The sequence below is a fragment of the Hemitrygon akajei genome, chromosome 8, assembly GCF_048418815.1.
Source record: "Hemitrygon akajei chromosome 8, sHemAka1.3, whole genome shotgun sequence".
NCBI lineage: Eukaryota > Metazoa > Chordata > Chondrichthyes > Myliobatiformes > Dasyatidae > Hemitrygon > Hemitrygon akajei.
Window position 1 is genome coordinate 69895677 of NC_133131.1, and position 18858 is coordinate 69914534.

General features: G+C 44.0%; 1 protein-coding gene across 4 annotated transcripts in view; it reads left to right on the forward strand.

The window, feature by feature from the left end:
* Positions 1 to 18858, forward strand: part of LOC140731964 (sphingomyelin phosphodiesterase 2-like) — a 67592-nt gene that overhangs the window by 19322 nt on the left and 29412 nt on the right. For all 4 annotated transcript variants that reach the window (XM_073053990.1, XM_073053991.1, XM_073053993.1 and 1 more), the window contains exons 4-8: positions 5741 to 5817; positions 9160 to 9253; positions 9828 to 9917; positions 11932 to 12014; positions 12099 to 12231. In XM_073053990.1, coding sequence (XP_072910091.1) covers positions 5741 to 5817; positions 9160 to 9253; positions 9828 to 9917; positions 11932 to 12014; positions 12099 to 12231 — 477 coding nt within the window. The remainder of the gene's footprint in view (positions 1 to 5740; positions 5818 to 9159; positions 9254 to 9827; positions 9918 to 11931; positions 12015 to 12098; positions 12232 to 18858) is intronic.

Genomic DNA, 18858 nt, shown 5'->3' on the forward strand with positions numbered 1-18858 from the left:
GAGTAGCCCCTTCCTGCCCTGTGAGCCACACTGCCCAGCAAACCCCTGATTTGACCCTCCCTATTGATGGGACAATTTACAATGACCAATTAATCTACCAACCTGTAAGTCTATAGACTGTGGGAGGAAGCCCACACATTCACATGGAGACAGCGGCAGGAATTGAACCCAGGTTTGGGTTGTGCTAACCATTAGGCTACCATGCTGCCCTTAATCATAGTATGTGTGATAGACACGCAGCATGAAAACAGGCCCATAGACCCACCGAGTCTGCTCCAGCCAGCCATCTGCTCTAGTCCTACATTATCTCATTTTCTTACTCTCCTCATGTTCTTACTCTCCTCATGTTCTCATCAGCTCCCCCCGATTGTATCACTCACTTGCATCCCAAGAGCAATTAATCTAGCAACCTGCACAGTGCCTATGAAAAGTATTCCCCCCCCCCCCCACCCTTGGAAGTTTTCATGCTTTTTTTTTACAACGTTGAATCACAGTGGATTTAATTTAGCTTTTTTGACAGTGGTCAACAGAAAAATATTCTTTCATGTCAAAGTGAAAACTGATCTCTACAAAGTGATCTAAATGAATTACAAATATAAAACACAAAATAATTGCATAAGTATTCACCCCTTTAATATGACACACCAAATCATCAGTGGTGCAGACAGTTGGTTTTAGAAGTCACATAATTAGTTAAATGGAGATCACTGTGTGCAGTCAGGGTGTTTCAATTGATTGTAGTAAAAATACACCTGTATCTGGAAGGTCCAACTGCTGGTGAGTCAGTATCCTGGCAATAACTACACCATGAAGACAAAAAAACACTCCAAGCAACTCGGAGAAAAGGTTATTGAAAAGCCCAAGTCAGGAGATGGATACAAGAAAATTTCCAAGTCACTGAATATCCCTTGGAGTACAGTTAAGACAATCATCAAGAAATGAGAAGAATATGGCACCGCTGTAAATCTGCCCAGAGCTGTCAAAAACTGAGTGACCGTGCAAGAAGGGGATTAGTGAGGGAGGCACCAAGAGTCCTATGACGACTCTGGAGGAGATACGAGCTTCAGTGGCTGAGATGGGAGAGACTGTTGCCCGGGTGCTTCAGCTGTCACAGTTTTATGGGAGAATGGCAAAGAGAACGCCACTGTTGCTAAAACTCATAGAAAATCTCAGCCAGAAGGCATGTGGGAGACTCTGAAGTCAGCTGGAAAAAGGCTCTATGGTCTGATGAAACCAAAATTGAGCTTTTCAGCCATCAGACTATATGTTTGGCTTAAGTCAAGCACCACACATCATCAAAAACACACCATCCCTACTGCGAAGCACGGTGGTGGCTGCATTATGCTATAGGAATGCGTCACTGCAGCAGGAACTAGAAAGCTTGTGAAGGTAGAGGATAAAATGAATGCAGCAAAATATAGGCAAATCCTGGAGGAAAACCTGTTGCAGTCTGCAAGAGAACTGCAACTTGGAAGAAGATTTTTTTTCCCAGCAAGTCAATGATTCCAAGCATAAAGCCAAGTTACAAAGGATTGGCTTAAAAACAACCAAGTTAATGTCTTGGAGTGGCCAAGCCAGAGTCCAGACCTCAATCCAATTGAGAATTTGTGGCTAGACATGAAAAGGGCTGTTCACTCATGATTCCCATTCAATCTGATAGAGCTTGAATAGTTTTGTAAAGAAGAATGATGAAGAACTGCAGTGTCCAGATGTACAAAGTCGATACAGACCTATCCACACAGACTCAAGGATGTAATTGCTGCCAAACATGCATCTGCTAAATACTAACTTGAAGGGGGTGAATATTTACACAATCAATTATTTTGTGTTTATATTTGCAATTATTTTAGATCACTTTGTAGGGACCTGTTTTTACTTTGACATGAAAGATTTCCAGTGTTCAAAAAAGCCAAATTAAACCCACAGTGATTCAATGTTGTAAAACAATAAAACATGAAAACTTCCAAGAGGGGTGAATACGTTTTATAGACACTATACATCTTTTGAAATGGAACATTACAGCTCAGTACAGGTCCTGTGGCCTACAATGTTTTGCTGTCCTTTTAATGTTCTCTAAGTATTCTCCAACTATTCCTATTTCATAGCCCAGCATTTTTCTATCATCCATGTGCCCATCTAAGAGTTTCTTAAATACTCTAATGTATCTGCCTCTTCTACAACCCCTGGCAGTGTGTTCCATGCACCCACCACTCTGTGTAAACTGCATACCTCTGACATTACCTGCTATCCATTCCTTCAATCACCTTAAAAATATGCCCCCTTATACTAGCCATTTCCACCCTGGGAAAATGTCACTGGCTGCCCACTTAATCTATGCCTCATTATCTTGTACACCTCTGTCAAGTCACCTCTCAGCCTCCTTCATTTCAAAGGGAAAAGTCCTGACTCACTCAACCTATCCTCGTAAGACATCCTCTCTAATCCAGGCAGCATCCTGGTAAATCTCCTCTGCACCCTCTCTTATTTCACAGCCTTGAACTAAATCCCCTAAATAATGAAGGACGACACACCATATGCCTTCTTAACTATCCTATCAACTATGGCCATGGATCCCAAGATCCCAATATTCCTCTATCCCTCCATCCCTCCAAACTTAGGATTCCTGCCATTATGAATCTGTCTTCAAGTTCAACTTTACAAAGTGAATCACTTTCCATTTTCAGGGTTGAACTCCATCTACCACTTGTCAGCCCAGCTCTGCATCCTGTCAGTGTCCCCTTGTAATCTACGATAACCTTCTACACTATCCACAACTCCGCCAACCTCTGTGCCACCTGCAGACTTACTAACCCACCCTTACACTTCCTCAAACAAGTAATTTGTAAAAATCGCAAAGAGCAGGGGCCCCAGAACAGATCCCTGGGATCACCACTGATCACTGACCTCCCGATAGAAAACACTCCATCTGCAACCATCCTCTGCCTTCTATGGACAAGCCAATTGTGAACCCACAGAGCCAAGTTTCTTTGGATCCCATTCCTCCTGATTCTCTGAATCATGGGGAACTTTATCAAATGCCTTACTAAAATCGATGTACTCCACATCCACTGCTCTACCTTCATCAAAGTGATTTGTCATACTCTCAATGAATTCAATTGGGATCGTGCAATATGACCAGCCCCTCACAAAGCCAATGTTGATGATCCCTAATCAGTTTATGTTTCTTCAAGTGCTTGCAAATCCTGTCTCTAAGAATCTTCTCCAATAATTTGCCCAGTCTAAACTCACCAGTCTATAATTCCCCAGGGTTTTCCTAGTCCCTTTCTTGAAGAAATCAATAACATTTTCTACCCTCTAATCATCTGGGACGACTCCTGTGGCCATTGAAGATGCAAAGATCATTACCAAACTGCAGCAATCTCTGCCCTCATTTGCTGTAGTAACCCGAGCTATATCCACCCGGCCCCAGGGACATATCTATCCCAATGTTTTCCAAAGTTCAAGCACATCCTCTTTCTTAATGTCAATATGTTCAAGCATATTAACCTGTCTTACCCTGTCCTCAATTGTCAATGTCCCTCTTATTGGTGAATACTGAAGGAAAAAAATATGTGTGGTCAATATGTTCAAGCATATTAACCTGTCTTACCCTGTCCTCAATTGTCAATGTCCCTCTTATTGGTGAATACTGAAGGAAAAAAATATGTGTGGGAAGTCACACCGTCACAGGGAAAATGTGCACACTCCACACTTTTGAACCGGGTCTCTGGCACTGTGAGGCAGCAGTTCTACTACCTTCTCACCCTCACTGTGTGCAGCTGTGGGTAGTGTACGAGCTTCAATATTTTTCAAGGCTTTTTCTGAAATGCAGTTGCCTTTCAATGAGTATCATGTTAAATCAGAGTTGTAAGGGTGAGAGAAAGCTTTGAATCTGCTCCCATGTCACTCTGAGAAGAAGTAGTGACTGAGGAAAAGAGTTAAGCACAACAAAACAGAGGCAGGCAGCAGCAATCTGCTGGAGGAAGTCAGCAGATCAAGCAGCATGTGGGGGGCGGAACTGTCAGTGTTTCATGTTGAATTCCTGACTCAGTATTGCAATTCTTGTGTTTCCATTACAATAGAGAAAGCCTCTCCCTGAGATAGTATGCACGCAGAGAAATTCCTGAGAAAAACGATAAGCATTTCAGACAGAATTATGTATGTCTTAATGCAGAGATTTGTGTAGCTGCAATACCGAGTCAGGAATTCAACATGAAACACTGACAATTCCTCCCCCTACAACTCTGATTTAACATGATACTCATTGAAAGGCAACTGCATTTCAGAAAAAGCCTTGAAAAATATTAAAGCTTGTACACTACACGTAGCTGCAATCCTATTTCAGATTTGACACCTTTACAGCAAAGCCCCATAACTAGCTGAAATCAATGCCTGATTCATCTATTTGTGACTATGGAACTGAGGAAGTGCTGACCAGTGTCTATAGGTTCAACTCTGAAACAATGGAACAATAATCTACTCAGTGTTCAAACTGTCATCGTTTGCATACTGCCCAATGCCACTATCTGTGTAGATCAGGGGTTCCCAGCCTCTTATATGCCATGGACCCCTACCATTAACTGAAGAGTCATAGAAACATAGAAAAACATACAGCACAATACAGGCCCTTCGACCCACAAAGCTGTGCTGAACATGTCCCTACCTTAGAACTACCGAGGCTTTACCCATAGCCCTCTGTTTATTCTAAGCTCCATGTAGCCATCCGGGAGTCTCTTAAAAGATCCTATCATATCCACCTCCACTGCCATCACCGGCAGCCTGTTCCATGCACTCACCACTCTCTGCATAAAAAAACTTAACCCTGACATCTCCTCTATACCTACTTCCAAGCATCTTAAAACTATGCCCTTTCATGCTAGCCATTTCAGCCCTGGGGAAAAGCCTCTGACTATCCACACAATCAATGCCTCTCATTATCTTGTACACCTCAATCAAGTCACCTCTCATCCTCCGTCGCTCCAAGGAGAAAAGGCCGAGTTCATTCAACCTATTCTCATAAGGCATGCTCCCCAATCCAGGCAACATCCTTGTAAATCTCCTCTGCACCCTTTCTATGATTTCCACATCCTTCCTGTAGTGAGGCGACCAAAATTGAGCACAATACTCCCAAGTGGGGTCTGACCAGCTATAACATTACCTCTCGGCTCTTAAATTCAATTCCACGATTGATGAAGGCCAATACACCATATGCCTTCTTGACCACAGAGTCAACCTGTGTAGCAGCTTTGAGTGTCCTATGGACTCGGACCCCAAGATCCCTCTGATCCTCCACGCTGCCAAGAGTCTTACCATTAATACTATATTCTGCCATCATATTTGACCTACGAAAATGAACCATCTCACACTTATCTAGGTTGAACTCCATCTGTCACTTCTCAGCCCAGTTTTACATCCTATCAATGTCCTGTTGTAACCTCTGACAGCCCTCTACACTATCCACAACACCCCCAATCTTTGTGTCAGCAACAAATTTACTAACCCATCCAGAGCCTGAAGAACACCTGGTCTAGATTGTGTGTGTGTGTGTGTGTGTGTGTGTGTGTGTGTGTGTGTGTGTGTGTGTGTGTGTGTGTGTGTGTGTGTGTGTGTGTGTGTGTGTGTGTGTGTGTGTGTGTGTGTGTGTGTGTGTGTGTGTGTGTGTGTGTGTGTGTGTGAGAGAGAGAGAGAGTAGGGGTGGGTGGGAAACAGCAAAATACTGAGACTATTATTTTGTTTTTAGGTATGGAGTGAGCAGGACTACCACTTCTTGAGATGCAAGTTGACAAGTGCCCAGCCATATTCTGTGTACTTCAGAAGGTATGTCGTTGTATTTGTTGGAGAAATTGACAAAAGAGCATATTACTTGGCTATAGAAGGATATAGAAGAGCCCAGAGCACAACTAATCCAAATTGATTGAGACAACCCCCTTCATTAATGAATGCTTTAAAGACGAACTTTTTGGAAGTTTACAACAAATAATCTTAAATGCAAGACAGGTAATGCACCTTTCGCATTTTCTACTAATTGTAATGTTTAATTTTCAATGACAACAGAGGTCCTTTGTGCAGCAGAGAATGATGTTGATAAAGACATGGCCTCAACTGATAAACTGAGCTTATCGACAACTGAGCTATCTCCTTACATCAACTAGATGAAAGGAGACAGCTTCCATCTGGCCAAAGTCGACATAAAGGTACAGCTGCTCGCAGACAGCGGCCAGAATCACACACTAAATGGCTGGCTAAAGTTCAAAGTAAATTCATTTAAAATTTTAAAAGATATTTGCCAAGCTACCAAGTTACTGAACAATGCATCGTGGCTTTTGAATAATTATACAGATTATGAGTTTACTAACTAATAGAAATCAAAGTGAGGATAATCAGTTGTTTTAAGATTGGCAAGTGGTTTGCCGCAGGGATCGGTGCCAGGCCCACAACCATTTTCAATCTTTGTTATCGATTCACATAAAGGACTGAGAGTACTGTTGCCAAATTTAATGACAGTGCAAAGTATGCAGTTAAAGGAAATGCTAATGAAGATACCTGTTCTACAAAGTGGTAGAAATTGCTTTAGCAAGCTGAGAAACACATTCCCAGCTGGAATGTAATGCCATGTGTTACACTTGTATTACTCCAACTTGGTAGGAAGAATGGAAAAGCAGGATTTCTGAAATGGAAAGAGGATAAAGAATGCTACAGTACAGAGGGACCTGGCGTACATAAAACAAGTTAATTTGTAGGTAGAGATAGTAATCAGGGTGGAAAATAGTTGATGGAGTACAGAATAGAGAAGTCACTACAGTGGTGAAGCATGTGGTGAGATCACACTGGAGTGCTTTGTAATATAAGGAAGGAGTTTTCTACTCATAAGGATCTAGTGCTTTCCCAGTGTAAATGATGAATAAACTCTTCTCTGGCTTCTAGTCAGGTACAGGTACTGATTTTAACCAATGTTTCAATGATAAAATCTGTCACCTTCATCAGGGATGATGCCTGGGCATGTCCAGTCCAGTGGTATTTATACCCCCACGTCTGTCTCTCTTGATTGGTTAGTCCTCATCCAATCAGGTTTCTGCTGTCCCACCTTGTTAACAATCGAATTCCTGTTCTTGCTTAGAGCAAGACCTTTGTCTTTGTTAAAAAAAAAATTCTCTAGTTTTGTTTAAGTGGCTTCCTTTGCCAGGTGGCACAGCACAGTGGTTTTATGCAGTCGAAGTCAATCCAAATGCAATCGAGCCCTTAAAAGGGCCGACAGAAAAACCAGAAACCTAACAACGAGGAGGAATGATCGCCTGTCTTCCCTACAATTCCACGGTTTCTGGAAGAATTGCCAGGATCCTGAAGGAATACCAGATTGATACCATCCTCAAACCCGTAAGGAAGCTCAAATCCCAGCTTATGTGGGTCAAAGATGACCGAGGACTCAGGATGGCTGGTGTTTAGAGGATTCCCTGTGAACGTGGTGCAGCATTCATTGGCCAGTCAGGATGCACAGTTGAAACCCGCATCAAGGAGATGTGCCTATTTGGGTTACCCAGAGAAATCAGCAGTAGCACAACGTTGCATTCATAATGGTCATAGGATTGACTTCAACTGCACAAAGCTACTGTGCCGCACCAATGGCTTTTGGGACCGCCTGGTAAGTAAAACTAGAGAAAAAGAATTTTAACGAAGATGAAGGTCTCACTCTAACTAAGAGCTGGAATGCAATTGTAAACAAGGTGGAACAGCGGAAACCTAATTGGATGAAGACTAACCAATCAGGAGGGACAGACAATTGGGATATAAATAACACTGGACTTGACATGCCAAAACATCCTCCTTGATGATGATGGAAGAGTTTGTCATTGAACGTCAGTGAAAATCGATACCTGGACCTGGCTGGAAGCCCGAGAAAAGTTTATTCTACTCAGAGAATGTTCATGTGGTTGATTACTAGGATGAAGAAGTCTTATGTCTTAAGTCATATGAAAAACATTGAGGAGTTTGGGTCCATATTCACCAGAATATTGTGGGAAGGTTATAGTGAAAATACTCTTTTCCTTGTCCTGCTCCATCGAACTAACCTCAACATAATGTGGCATAGTGAATAAGGCTTACTGCAAAACTGCCACTTGGAGTCTCCATTATGTTCCTTGTGGTGCCTTTAGTTGCTTATGATGTGAGATGGGTGTGAGCACAGAGGAAAAGTTATTATAGAATGCACCTTCAAATGCAGGTCTAATTTGAAAAGGCATCGTTTCCAGTAAACTGGTGACCCTGATGTCTTGTCCAAGAGCTAAATTCACTGCCTTCCTGGGACATTAGAAGCAATTTGATAGCAGGGGCTCCAGCTGAGGAAGGCTGTGGGTTGGATGTGATCGGGGTGAACGCTTGGTGGGAGTTGAGCATGAGGGAGGTGGGAGTTAGTAGAAGCTTAGGTGTGGGTGCATTCCTGCTCTTCTTGGCCACAAAAATATTCTGAAAGGAAAAGGTTATCAAGATCTTTCTTGTCAATTGCTGCCCCTCATCTGCGACCTACTTGTAAACTGTAGATTGCCAGGCATTTCCAATGAGTTAATAATACATCACAAAGCCAGTAATGTCCCAATTCCACATAATGGATGCATCGTGTGGTGACTTGTGTTTGTGCACCCAACCAACATTGCTGTTAGGCTGCTGGCGTTTAGGGCAGCGATGAAGGTCCTCCATCTCTGGCTTCCCTCGTCACGTCAGTAGCTTCGGTTTTCACTACTGTCAGTCACACAAGTCCCAGGTCGGGTGGAGACTCAGGAATACCGTTGCACTCAGATATGCAAGAGCTCTTCATTGCTGTTTCCATAACAGTTTTGTTTTACCAGTCAGGGTTGTTAGTCCTGAGCTGAATCCCCAAACCTGGAAGACCAGAGGACCACTCTTAGTCTGGCTTGTACCCTTTGACTTTTTTGGAATGGGTTAGCCAATCAAGAGCTAAAGCATAAAGCCCTGGCTTCAGCCCCCCCCCCCGGGGTTATTGAGGCAGGCAAGCCTGCCAACCATAACAAGGCTGTGGTCCTCTTGGAGGTCGTGTTTATGTATCTCAGTGTGGTCAGACTAATTTAGAAATGTATGTAGTGACCATTGTAACTTGATGTAACTGAGCACTGTCATTGTGAATGTCATCTGTTGGCTCTCTTTTAGTGGCGCAATAGGAAGCGGACTGTGTGTCTTCTCCAGATACAGAATAACTGACTCTTTCCTCTACCGCTACTCCCTAAATGGCTATCCTTATAAGGTATGGAACAAGGGTTACCAGACAAACAAAAAATGAACTCTGGATCAGTAGAAATTTTTTCTTGATTATTGCCCTGTTTATTGCATGTATTTCCACACACTCACAAAGTGCACTTAGTCAGCTGATGAAAGCAATTAAGTTGCACAAAGGAATAGGAATTCTGCTGAGCTGAGAGTCCCTGATGCAGGTTAGAACACCTACATTTGAACATTATCTACTCCCTGCACCTAGCCCCACTGTCCAGGTATGAAGTCTAATCTTGCACAAAGTGCAATGGGTAATGTGCTCAGCTGTGAGAAGTCTCCATGGAATTTCAAGCCTGAAGATGAGGGAGGAACTTTAGAGGAAAAGCTCAGAAGTAAAGAACCTTGATATTCTGCACTCTCTGAATCTAAGAATAACTGTGATCACAGACAATACATTAGATTTGAACTTGTTTCATTGACTGTATGCAGTTCTGAAACCTGTACCTGAGCAAAGCTTCAGACCGAGTTGAGCACTTACAACATGCTTGACTGAAGGACAGCATTTGTACCATGACAAAGCAACAATCCATAATTCCGTTGTCTTCTAGTTGCACCATGGCGACTGGTTTGGTGGGAAGTCCGTTGGCCTGGTCATTCTGAAGGTCCAAGGGATCATCGTTCATGTTTATGTGACTCACGTAAGTGATGGCTAAGTGTGAGGTGAGTGTGTCGGGATGAACCAGAACACAAACAGGTAGAAAATTTATCACTTGCTCACGTAGGAAGTTGCACAGTTCTGCTGACATTTCATGTGGTTTCCTCATATTGATTAAATATAGATGCACATTATTGAGTCACAAAGCACTACAGCACAGAAACAGGTTCTTCAGACCATCTGGTCATGTTGAACAATTATTCTGACTTGTCCCATTGACCTGCACCCTTCCGTACTCCTCCCATCCATGTACTTATCCAAAACTCTTCAGTGTTGAAATCAGCATTCACCACATCTGCTGACGGCTCATTCCACACTCTAACCACCCCCTAAGTGACGAAGATCCCACTCGCCTTCCCCTTCTTACCTTTAATCCATGATCCCTAGGTCTAGCCTTACCCAACAGCAGTTTGTATGCATTTACCCTGTCTATACCCCTCGTAATTCTATATACCTCTGTCAAATTTTCCTTCATGGTAGGCTTATTCAGAAAGTCAGAAGGCATGGGATCCAGGGAAGTTTGGCCAGGTGGATTCAGAATTGGCTTGCCTGCAGAAGGCAGAGGGTCATGGTGGAGGGAGTACATTCAGATTGGAGGGTTGTGACTAGTGGTGTCCCACAAGGATCTGTTCTGGGACCTCTACTTTTTGTGATTTTTATTAACGACCTGGATGTAGGGGTAGAAGGGTGGGTTGGCAAGTTTGCAGACGACACAAAGGTTGGTGGTGTTGTAGATAGTGTAGAGGATTGTCGAAGCTTGCAGAGCGACATTGATAGGATGCAGAAGTGGGCTGAGAAGTGGCAGATGGAGTTCAACTCAGAGAAGTGTGAGGTGGTACACTTTGGAAGGACAAACTCCAAGGCAGAGTACAAAGTAAATGGCAGGATACTTGGTAGTGTGGAGGAGCAGAGAGTTCTGGGGGTACATGTCCACAGATCCCTGAAAGTTGCCTCACAAGTAGATAGGGTAGTTAAGAAAGCTTATGGGGTGTTAGCTTTCATAAGTTGAGGGATAGAGTTTAAGAGACACAATGTAATGATGCAGCTCTATAAAACTCTAGTTAGGCCACACTTGGAGTACTGTGTCCAGTTCTGGTCGCCTCACTATAGGAAGGATGTGGAATCATTGGAAAGGGTACAGAGGAGATTTACCGGGATGCTGCCTGGTTTAGAGAGTATGGATTATGATCAGAGATTAAGGGAGCTAGGGCTTTACACTTTGGAGAGAAGGAGGGTGAGAGGAGACATGATAGAAGTGTACAAGATATTAAGAGGAAAAGACAGAGTGGACAGCCAGCGCCTCTTCCCCAGGGCACCTCTGCTCAGTACAAGAGGACATGGCTTTAAGGTAAGGGGAGGGAAGTTCAAGGGGGATATTAGAGGAAGGTTTTTCACTCAGAGAGTGGTTGGTGCGTGGAACGCACTGCCTGAGTCAGTGGTGGAGGCAGATACACTAGTGAAATTTAAGAGACTACTAGACAGGTATATGGAGGAATTTAAGGTGGGGGGTTATATGGGAGGCAGGGTTTGAGGGTCGGCACAACATTGTGGGCCGAAGGGCCTGCAATGTGCTGTACTATTCTATGTTCTATGTTCATTCTCCTATCCTGCAGAGAATGAAGTCCTAACCTGTTCAACCTTTCCCTATAACTGGGGTCCTCAAGTCCGGCAACATCTTTGTAAATTTTTTCTGTTCTCTTTCAGTCTTAGTGATATTTTTCTAGTAGGTAGATGATCAGAACTGCACACAATACTATAGTGCTCACTGCTCTTCCCCACTCATTTCTCCCTGCTCTTCACCCACACATCCCATCATTCTTCTGTCTATCCCCTTACTCCACTCTCAATTCCACCCCTACCAAACTTATCCAATTTCTCTCTAACCTCCTGCCAATCCCTACCTTTTGACTTGCTGCTGCCGCTGTAGGATGTTGCTGTGAGTTGAAAGTTGAACTGCTTGAGTTCAGGATCAAACCTGGCTGTCTTCTCGCCCACAGCTTCACGCAGAGTATTGCAGGGAAAAGGACGATTATCTCCCTCACCGTTTGCTGCAGGCTTGGGAGCTGGGGCAATTCATACGGTAAGGAGTGTGCAAAGCCGGTGCCACTCTTCCTAACGAGACAGCTCAGTGAGCCCCATCAGTACTTCTTTCTTTGTTTCCCAGCCACACAGGCAAAACAGCAGATGTCACCATTTTGGGTGGAGATTTGAACATGCATCCCAGTGACCTGGGGAACCGCCTGCTGCAGTGTTACACGGGGATGAAGGACTCGTTTGTAGAGACCGAGAAGTTTGAGGTAAGCACTTTCATAATCTGGACGCTTGTTTTTCTGAAGCTAGTTAGATCCAGAGAAGTTCTACTTGAAATGTAGTATCATAGAATGTTTGGCAGCCACTAGTGCACACCATGCTTCAGACACCAGCTGGTTTCTTTCTGGTTTGAGGGATAAGTATTTTGAAAATTCCTCCCACATCGTTCCATTCCACCTGAAAGGATGCTGCATTCCACCTTTACAACATCAGGGGAATCAGCCTGAGTTTTGTGCTAAAGGATTTTAAGTATAATTTGAACTTGTGAGCTTCAGAATTCAGAATCAGGTTTACTATCACCGGCATGTGACGCGAAATTTGTTAACTTAGCAGCGGCAGTTCAATGCAATACATACTCTAGTATAGTATAATGATAAGTAAAATTAACTTTTTTTTATTAAGTGCAGTCGTGAACAATAGCCAGATCAGAAATGCTGATCAAGTCAACTAGTTCCCAAAGAGAACTCTGATAGACCAATCAGATGGTTCACTGCTGCTCAGCGATAGAACACAAAAAATCATATGTACAATTAAGAAATATTTAAAAATTGTAGAAATACTGGAGTCACAGTACTGACTCAGGGTACTGAACACCTGCTGATCAGTGAGAAGGATCTGGTGAAGCAATGTCATTGTTTTGAAGGAGTGAGTGAGAGAGCAGCATCTTGCAGGGCCAGGAGCTGTTAGAAAACTGCAAGTCTCATTGGTAGTGGGTCTTACTTGAGGCAGTAAAACAAAGGGAGGTGTAAGTGGAGTGGTCATTGTGTGAGTGGGGCAGTGTTAGAGTGGTCTGGCTTTGGCTCAACAGACATGGGGGGAGAACAGGCTGGGGCAAGTACAAGTGCAGGCTCTAAGTAGGTTTCTAGTAGGTGCTATTTTCTGCTAGTACATAGTGCACTGAGAATGGGTCCAGATTTTGTGGTATGTTCCTTGTGTGAAATGTGAAAACTTTGGTAGACTTCCTGATAACTACATCTGCACGAAGGGCACCAAACTGCAGTTTCGTAGAGACTGTGGTAGGGAACTGGAGCTGTAGCTCCTACAGGAGAACGTGTGGCCTCCGTTGGCTGTGGTCGACCATGGGTACTGCGTCTCTGGGAGTTACTGGGAGTGACCTCCCCAAGGCAGAGCTGATATGGAGATCCGTCTGTCGCCCATGCAATGGGACCCCCCTCTCCATGCTGATGACAGGTCCGAAGGAACGATGTAAGTCGATACAGTTTGGTGCCAGCAGCATCGCAGGAGTTGCCGTGCCGGTGCTGGGTACAGCAGTCAGCCGCCTTTGGGACTCCAACTCCGGATTTTTCCTCGGAGTTTATTCCCAAAGCCTTTCCCGTGAGCGGGTATAGCCGCAAGGCAGCGGAGGTTTGAAATCGGGGTTTTCTCTCTTCTAGATGAGCTACTGTCTGTGGTTAACGAGCCCCATCTGCCCAGAGCAACTGGTTTTGAGGTGCCAGTGGCCCGCCTTTGCCCTTCTCCTGTCAGTGAGAACAGCTCCGCCGGACATAAAACTATGCCACACTTGAAGGCCAGGAGCTGGACTTGGTTGTCAGAGGCTGTTTGAGAGGCACGCCATGAAGAGCATTTGTTTAGCAGTGGGAGCTCGTCCCCACTGCCACCTTTGGAGCCATACGGGAGAATGTGGAGATGATAATTGAGAGCTACAGGGAGGTAGTCACCCCTAAGTTGCAGGATGCAGGTTTCTGGGTGAGCTGTCAGAAGAGAGTAAGGGAATAGGCAGCCAGTGCAGAGTACCCCTGTGGCTGGTCCCCTGAATAATAATTATCCTGCACTGGATAATAACCTGCCAGGGAGAAAGTGCGGTGAGCAGGCCTCTGGCACTGAGTCTGCCTCTGTGGCTCAGAAGGGAAGGGGGATTGACAAGTGCAGTAGTGGAAGGGGATTCCATAGTTAGGGGAGCAGGCAGGAGATTCTGTGGACATAAAAAAAGATACCCAGGTACTATGTTGCCTCCCAGGACTGGGGTCAGGGATGTCTCGGATCGGGTCCACAGCATTCAAAAGGGGGAAGGTGAGCAGACAGAAGTTGTCATGCATATTGATTCCAATGACACTGGTAGTAAATAGGAGGAAGTCCTGGAGAGAGAATACAGAGAGTTAGGTCGAAGCTGAAAAGCGGGACCTCCAGGATAGGAATCTCTGGATTGCTACCGGTGCCATGCACAAGTGAGGGTGAGAATAAGATGATTGGCAGATGAATGCACGGCTGAGGAATGGGTGCAGGGGGAAGGTTTCATATTTCTAGATAATTGGAATCACTTCTGGGGAAGGTACGACCTGGACAAAAAGAATGGGTTACACCTGAATCCAAGGGGAACCAATATTCTTATGGGCAGGTTTGCTGTTGGAGAGGGTTTCAACTAATTTGGTAGGGGGATGGGAACCGAAATGATAGGGTTGACGAAAGCAGTCAGTATGTACATAGATGCAGAGTGTAGTCAGACTGTGAGGAAGGAGAGACAGATGTTTGGGCAAAATTGCAGTCTGGGGTGAATTGAAGTGTAACATGGAGGCAAAATCAAAAAGGGTGATGAATGCAGGACTGAAGGTGTTATATTTGAATGCATGCAGTATATAGAATAACATAGATGATGTTGTAGTGCAATTAGAGATCAGCAGGTATGATGTTGTGGTCACAACTGAGTTGTGGCTGAAAGAAGATTATAACTGGGAGCTTAGCATCCAAGGATAGACATTGTATTGAAAGAACAGGCAGGTAGAAAGAGGACATAGTGTGGCTTTGTTGTTTAAAAAAAATGAAATTAAATCTTAAGAGATGATGAAGGATTGGAAAATGTAGAATCCTGTGGATAGAGTTAAGAAACTGCAAGGGTAAAAAGGCCCTGATGGGAGTTATATACAGGACTCCAAAAAGTAGCCAGTATGTGGGGTACAAATTAAAATGGAGAGAGTAAAGGCATGTAAAAAGAACAATGATATGATAGTAACACATACAAAATGCTGGTGGAACACAGCAGGCCAGGCAGCATCTATAGGAAGAAGTACAGTCAACGTTTCGGGTCGAGACCCTTTGTCAGGACAAACGGAAAAAAGATTTGCAAGTGGGAGGGGGAGTCCTGAAATGATAGGAGAAGACAGGAGGGGGAGGGATGAAGCTAAGAGCTGGAAAGTTGATTGGCAAAAGGGATACAAGGCTTGAGAAGGGGGAGCATCATAGGACGGAAGGCCTTTGAAGAAAGAAAGGGGTAGGGGATCACCAGAGGGAGATGGAGAACAGGCAAGGAGTTATTGTGAGAGGGAAAGAGAAAAAAAAACTATTAAAATTAGGGATGGGGTAAGAAGGGGAGGAGGGGCATTAATGGAAGTTAGAGAAATCAGTGTTCATGCCATCGGGTTGGAGGCTACCCAGATGGAATATAAGGTGTTGTTCCTCCAACCTGAGTGTGGCTTCATCTTGACAGTAGAGGAGGCCATGGATAGATATATCTGAATGGGAATGGGATGTGGAATTAAAATGTGTGGCCACTGGGAGATCCTGCTTCCTCTGGAAGACAGAGCGTAGATGTTCAGCGAAACGGTCTCCCAGTCTGCGTCGGGTCTCACCAATATATATAAAAGGCCACACCAGGAGCACCGGACGCAGTATACCACACCAGCCGACTCACAGGTGAAGTGTCGCCTCACCTGGAAGGACTGTCTGGGGCCCTGAATGGTGGTGAGGGAGGATAAGGGCAGGTGTAGCACTTGTTCCGTTTACAAGGATAAGTACCGGGAGGGAGATTGGCGAGAAGGGATGGTGGGGGACGAATGGACAAGGGAGTCACATAGGGAGCTTGTTTCACCCCCCTTTCTTTCGTCCGAGGCCTTCTGTCCTATGGTACTCCCCCTTCTCCAGCCTTGTATCCCTTTTGCCAATCAACTTCCCAGCTCTAGGCTTCACCCCTCCCCCTCCTGTCTTCTCCTATCATTTTGGATCTCCCCCTCCCACTTTCAAATCTCTTACTATCTCTTCTTTCAGTTTGTCCTGACGAAGGGTCTCGGCCCGAAATGTCAACAGTGCTTCTTCCTATACATGCTGCCTGGCCTGTTGCGTTCCACCAGCATTTTGTGTGTGTTGCTTGGATTTCCAGCATCTGCAGATTTCCTCATGTTAATGTTATGATGGTAATGGGGGATTTCAATACACAGATAGATTGTGAAAAACAATTTGGTGCTGGATCCCAAGAGAGGGAATTTGTAGAATGGCTGAGATTTTTTCAAAGCAGCTTGTGGTTGATCCAACTAGGGGAAAGGCAATTCTAGATTGGGTGTTGCATAAAGAACCAGATTTGATTAGGGAGCATAAGGTCAAGAACCCTTAGGAAGCAGTGATCATAATATAATAGAATTTCACCCTGCAGTTTGAGAGGGAGAAGCTAAAATCAGATGTATCAGTATTACAGTGGAGTAAAGAGAATTACACAGGCACGAGAGAGCAGTTGGCCAAAATGGATTGGAAAGTGACACTAGCAGGAATGACAGCAGAACAACAACGTCTGGAGTTTCTGGGAGCAATTAAGATGGCTAAGTACATCCCAAAAATGAAGAAGTATTCTAAATGGCAGGATGACTTTCTAAAAGAAGGGAAGTCAATGACAGCGTAAAAGCGAAAGAGAGGGCATGCAATGTAGTGGGAAGTTAGATGATCGGGAGCTTTTAAAAACCAGCAGAAGTCAGAAGTGTCAAGGGGCAGAAAGGATTGGTACTCAAGGGGAAGGTGCTTGGAGAGCTGAAGGTAGATAAATCGTGGACCAGGTGGACAACACCCCTCGGTTCTGAAAGAGGTGGCTGAAGAGATTGTGGAGGCAGTAGTAATGATCTTTCAAGAATCAATCGATTCTGGAATGGTTCTGGAGAATTGGAAAATTGCAAATATCACTGCACTCTTTAAGAAGGGAGAGAGGCAGAAGAAAGGAAATTATAGGCCAGTTGGTCTGACTTCTGTGGTTGGGAAGATGTTGGAGTCCATTATTAAGGATGATGTCTCAGGGTAGTTAGAGGCACATGATAAAATAGGCCAAAGTCAGCATAGTTTTCTTAAGGGAAAATTTTACCTGACAAATCTGTTGGAATTCTTTGCTGAAATAACAAGCAGATAGACAAAGGAGAGTCGGTGGATATTGTTCATTTGAATTTTCAGAAGGCCTTTGACAACATGCTACACATGAGGCTACTTAACAAGTTAAGAGCCTGTAGTTACACAGGAAAAATACCAGCATGGATAAAGGACTGGCAGAAGGCAAAGGGTGAGAATAAAGGGGGCCTTTTCTGGTTAGTGGTGGTCCATAGGGTTCAGTGTTGGGACCACTTCTTTTTATACTGAAATAATTTAGATGATGGAATTGATAACTTTATGGCCAAGTTTGCGGATGATACGAAGATAGGTGAAGGGGCAAATAATGATAAGGAAGGAAGGAGTCTAAAAGTGGCAAATGGGATGTAGCATTGGGTCATGACTTTGGTAGAAGAAATAAAAGGTTAGACTATTTTCTAAACAGGAAGAAAATTGGAAACTCTGAGGTGCAAAGGGACTTGGGAGTTCTGTACAGGATTTCCTAAAGGCTAACTTGCAGGCCGAGTCAGTGGCCAGGAAGCCAAGTGTAATATTATCATTTATTTTGAGAGGACTAGTATATAGGAGCAAAATTCTAATGCTGAGGAATAAGCCATTGGTCAGTCTACACTTGGAGTATTGTGAACAGTTTTGGGCCCCTTATCTGAGAAAGGACATGCTGGCATTGGGGAGGGTCCAGAGGAGGTTCAGAGAATAAATCTGGGAATGAAAGGGTTAATGTATGAATCGTGTTTTATGGCTCTGTGCCTGTACTCGTTAGAGTTTAGAAGAATGAGGGGCAAATCTCACTGAAACCTATCAAATGTTGGAAGGTGAATATGAGGTAGGTGAGTCCTATAGCAGGTGAGCTACGACCTCAGACTAGAGGATGTCTATTTAGTACAGAGATGAAGAGGAATTCTTTAGTCAGAGGGTGGTGAATCTGTGAAATTATTTGCCACCTGCAGCTGTGGAAGCCGAATCATTGAATATATTTAAAGTGAAAGTTGGTCAGTTCTTGATTAATCAGGGTGTTAAAAGGTTACTGGGAGAAGAGGAGAATGGTGGAGAGGGATAATAAATCAGCCATGATGGAATGGCAGAGCAGACTTGATGGGCCGAATAGCCTAATTCTGCTCCTGTGTCTTACGGTCTACAATTCTGGATGTAAAAGTCATGTTTGATGTTTGATATGTTATGATGGCACCTAATTTAGTGAGGGTGTCATCCTGCCAGCCGAATGTAGCTGGCATTGCAGATAAGTTTCCTACTGTTTTCAGCTCTTGCAACAACAGGAAACCAACTTATCTGCCAAAAAACACTGGACCAGTGACAGTTCATTTATTATCTGAGACTCTATTGATAGTGCTGTGTTCCTTGAGAGACAAAATTATGTGTTTTAGAATAACTTTAAATATGAATGCATATCCTCTGCTGACACAATACAGTGCGAGTGAATATTCAAATGGCTGGCTTTTGGACGAGAGATTCAACCAATAAAAAGCATCACTAAGTTCCTTGTTTTCTTGATAATTGTTTGG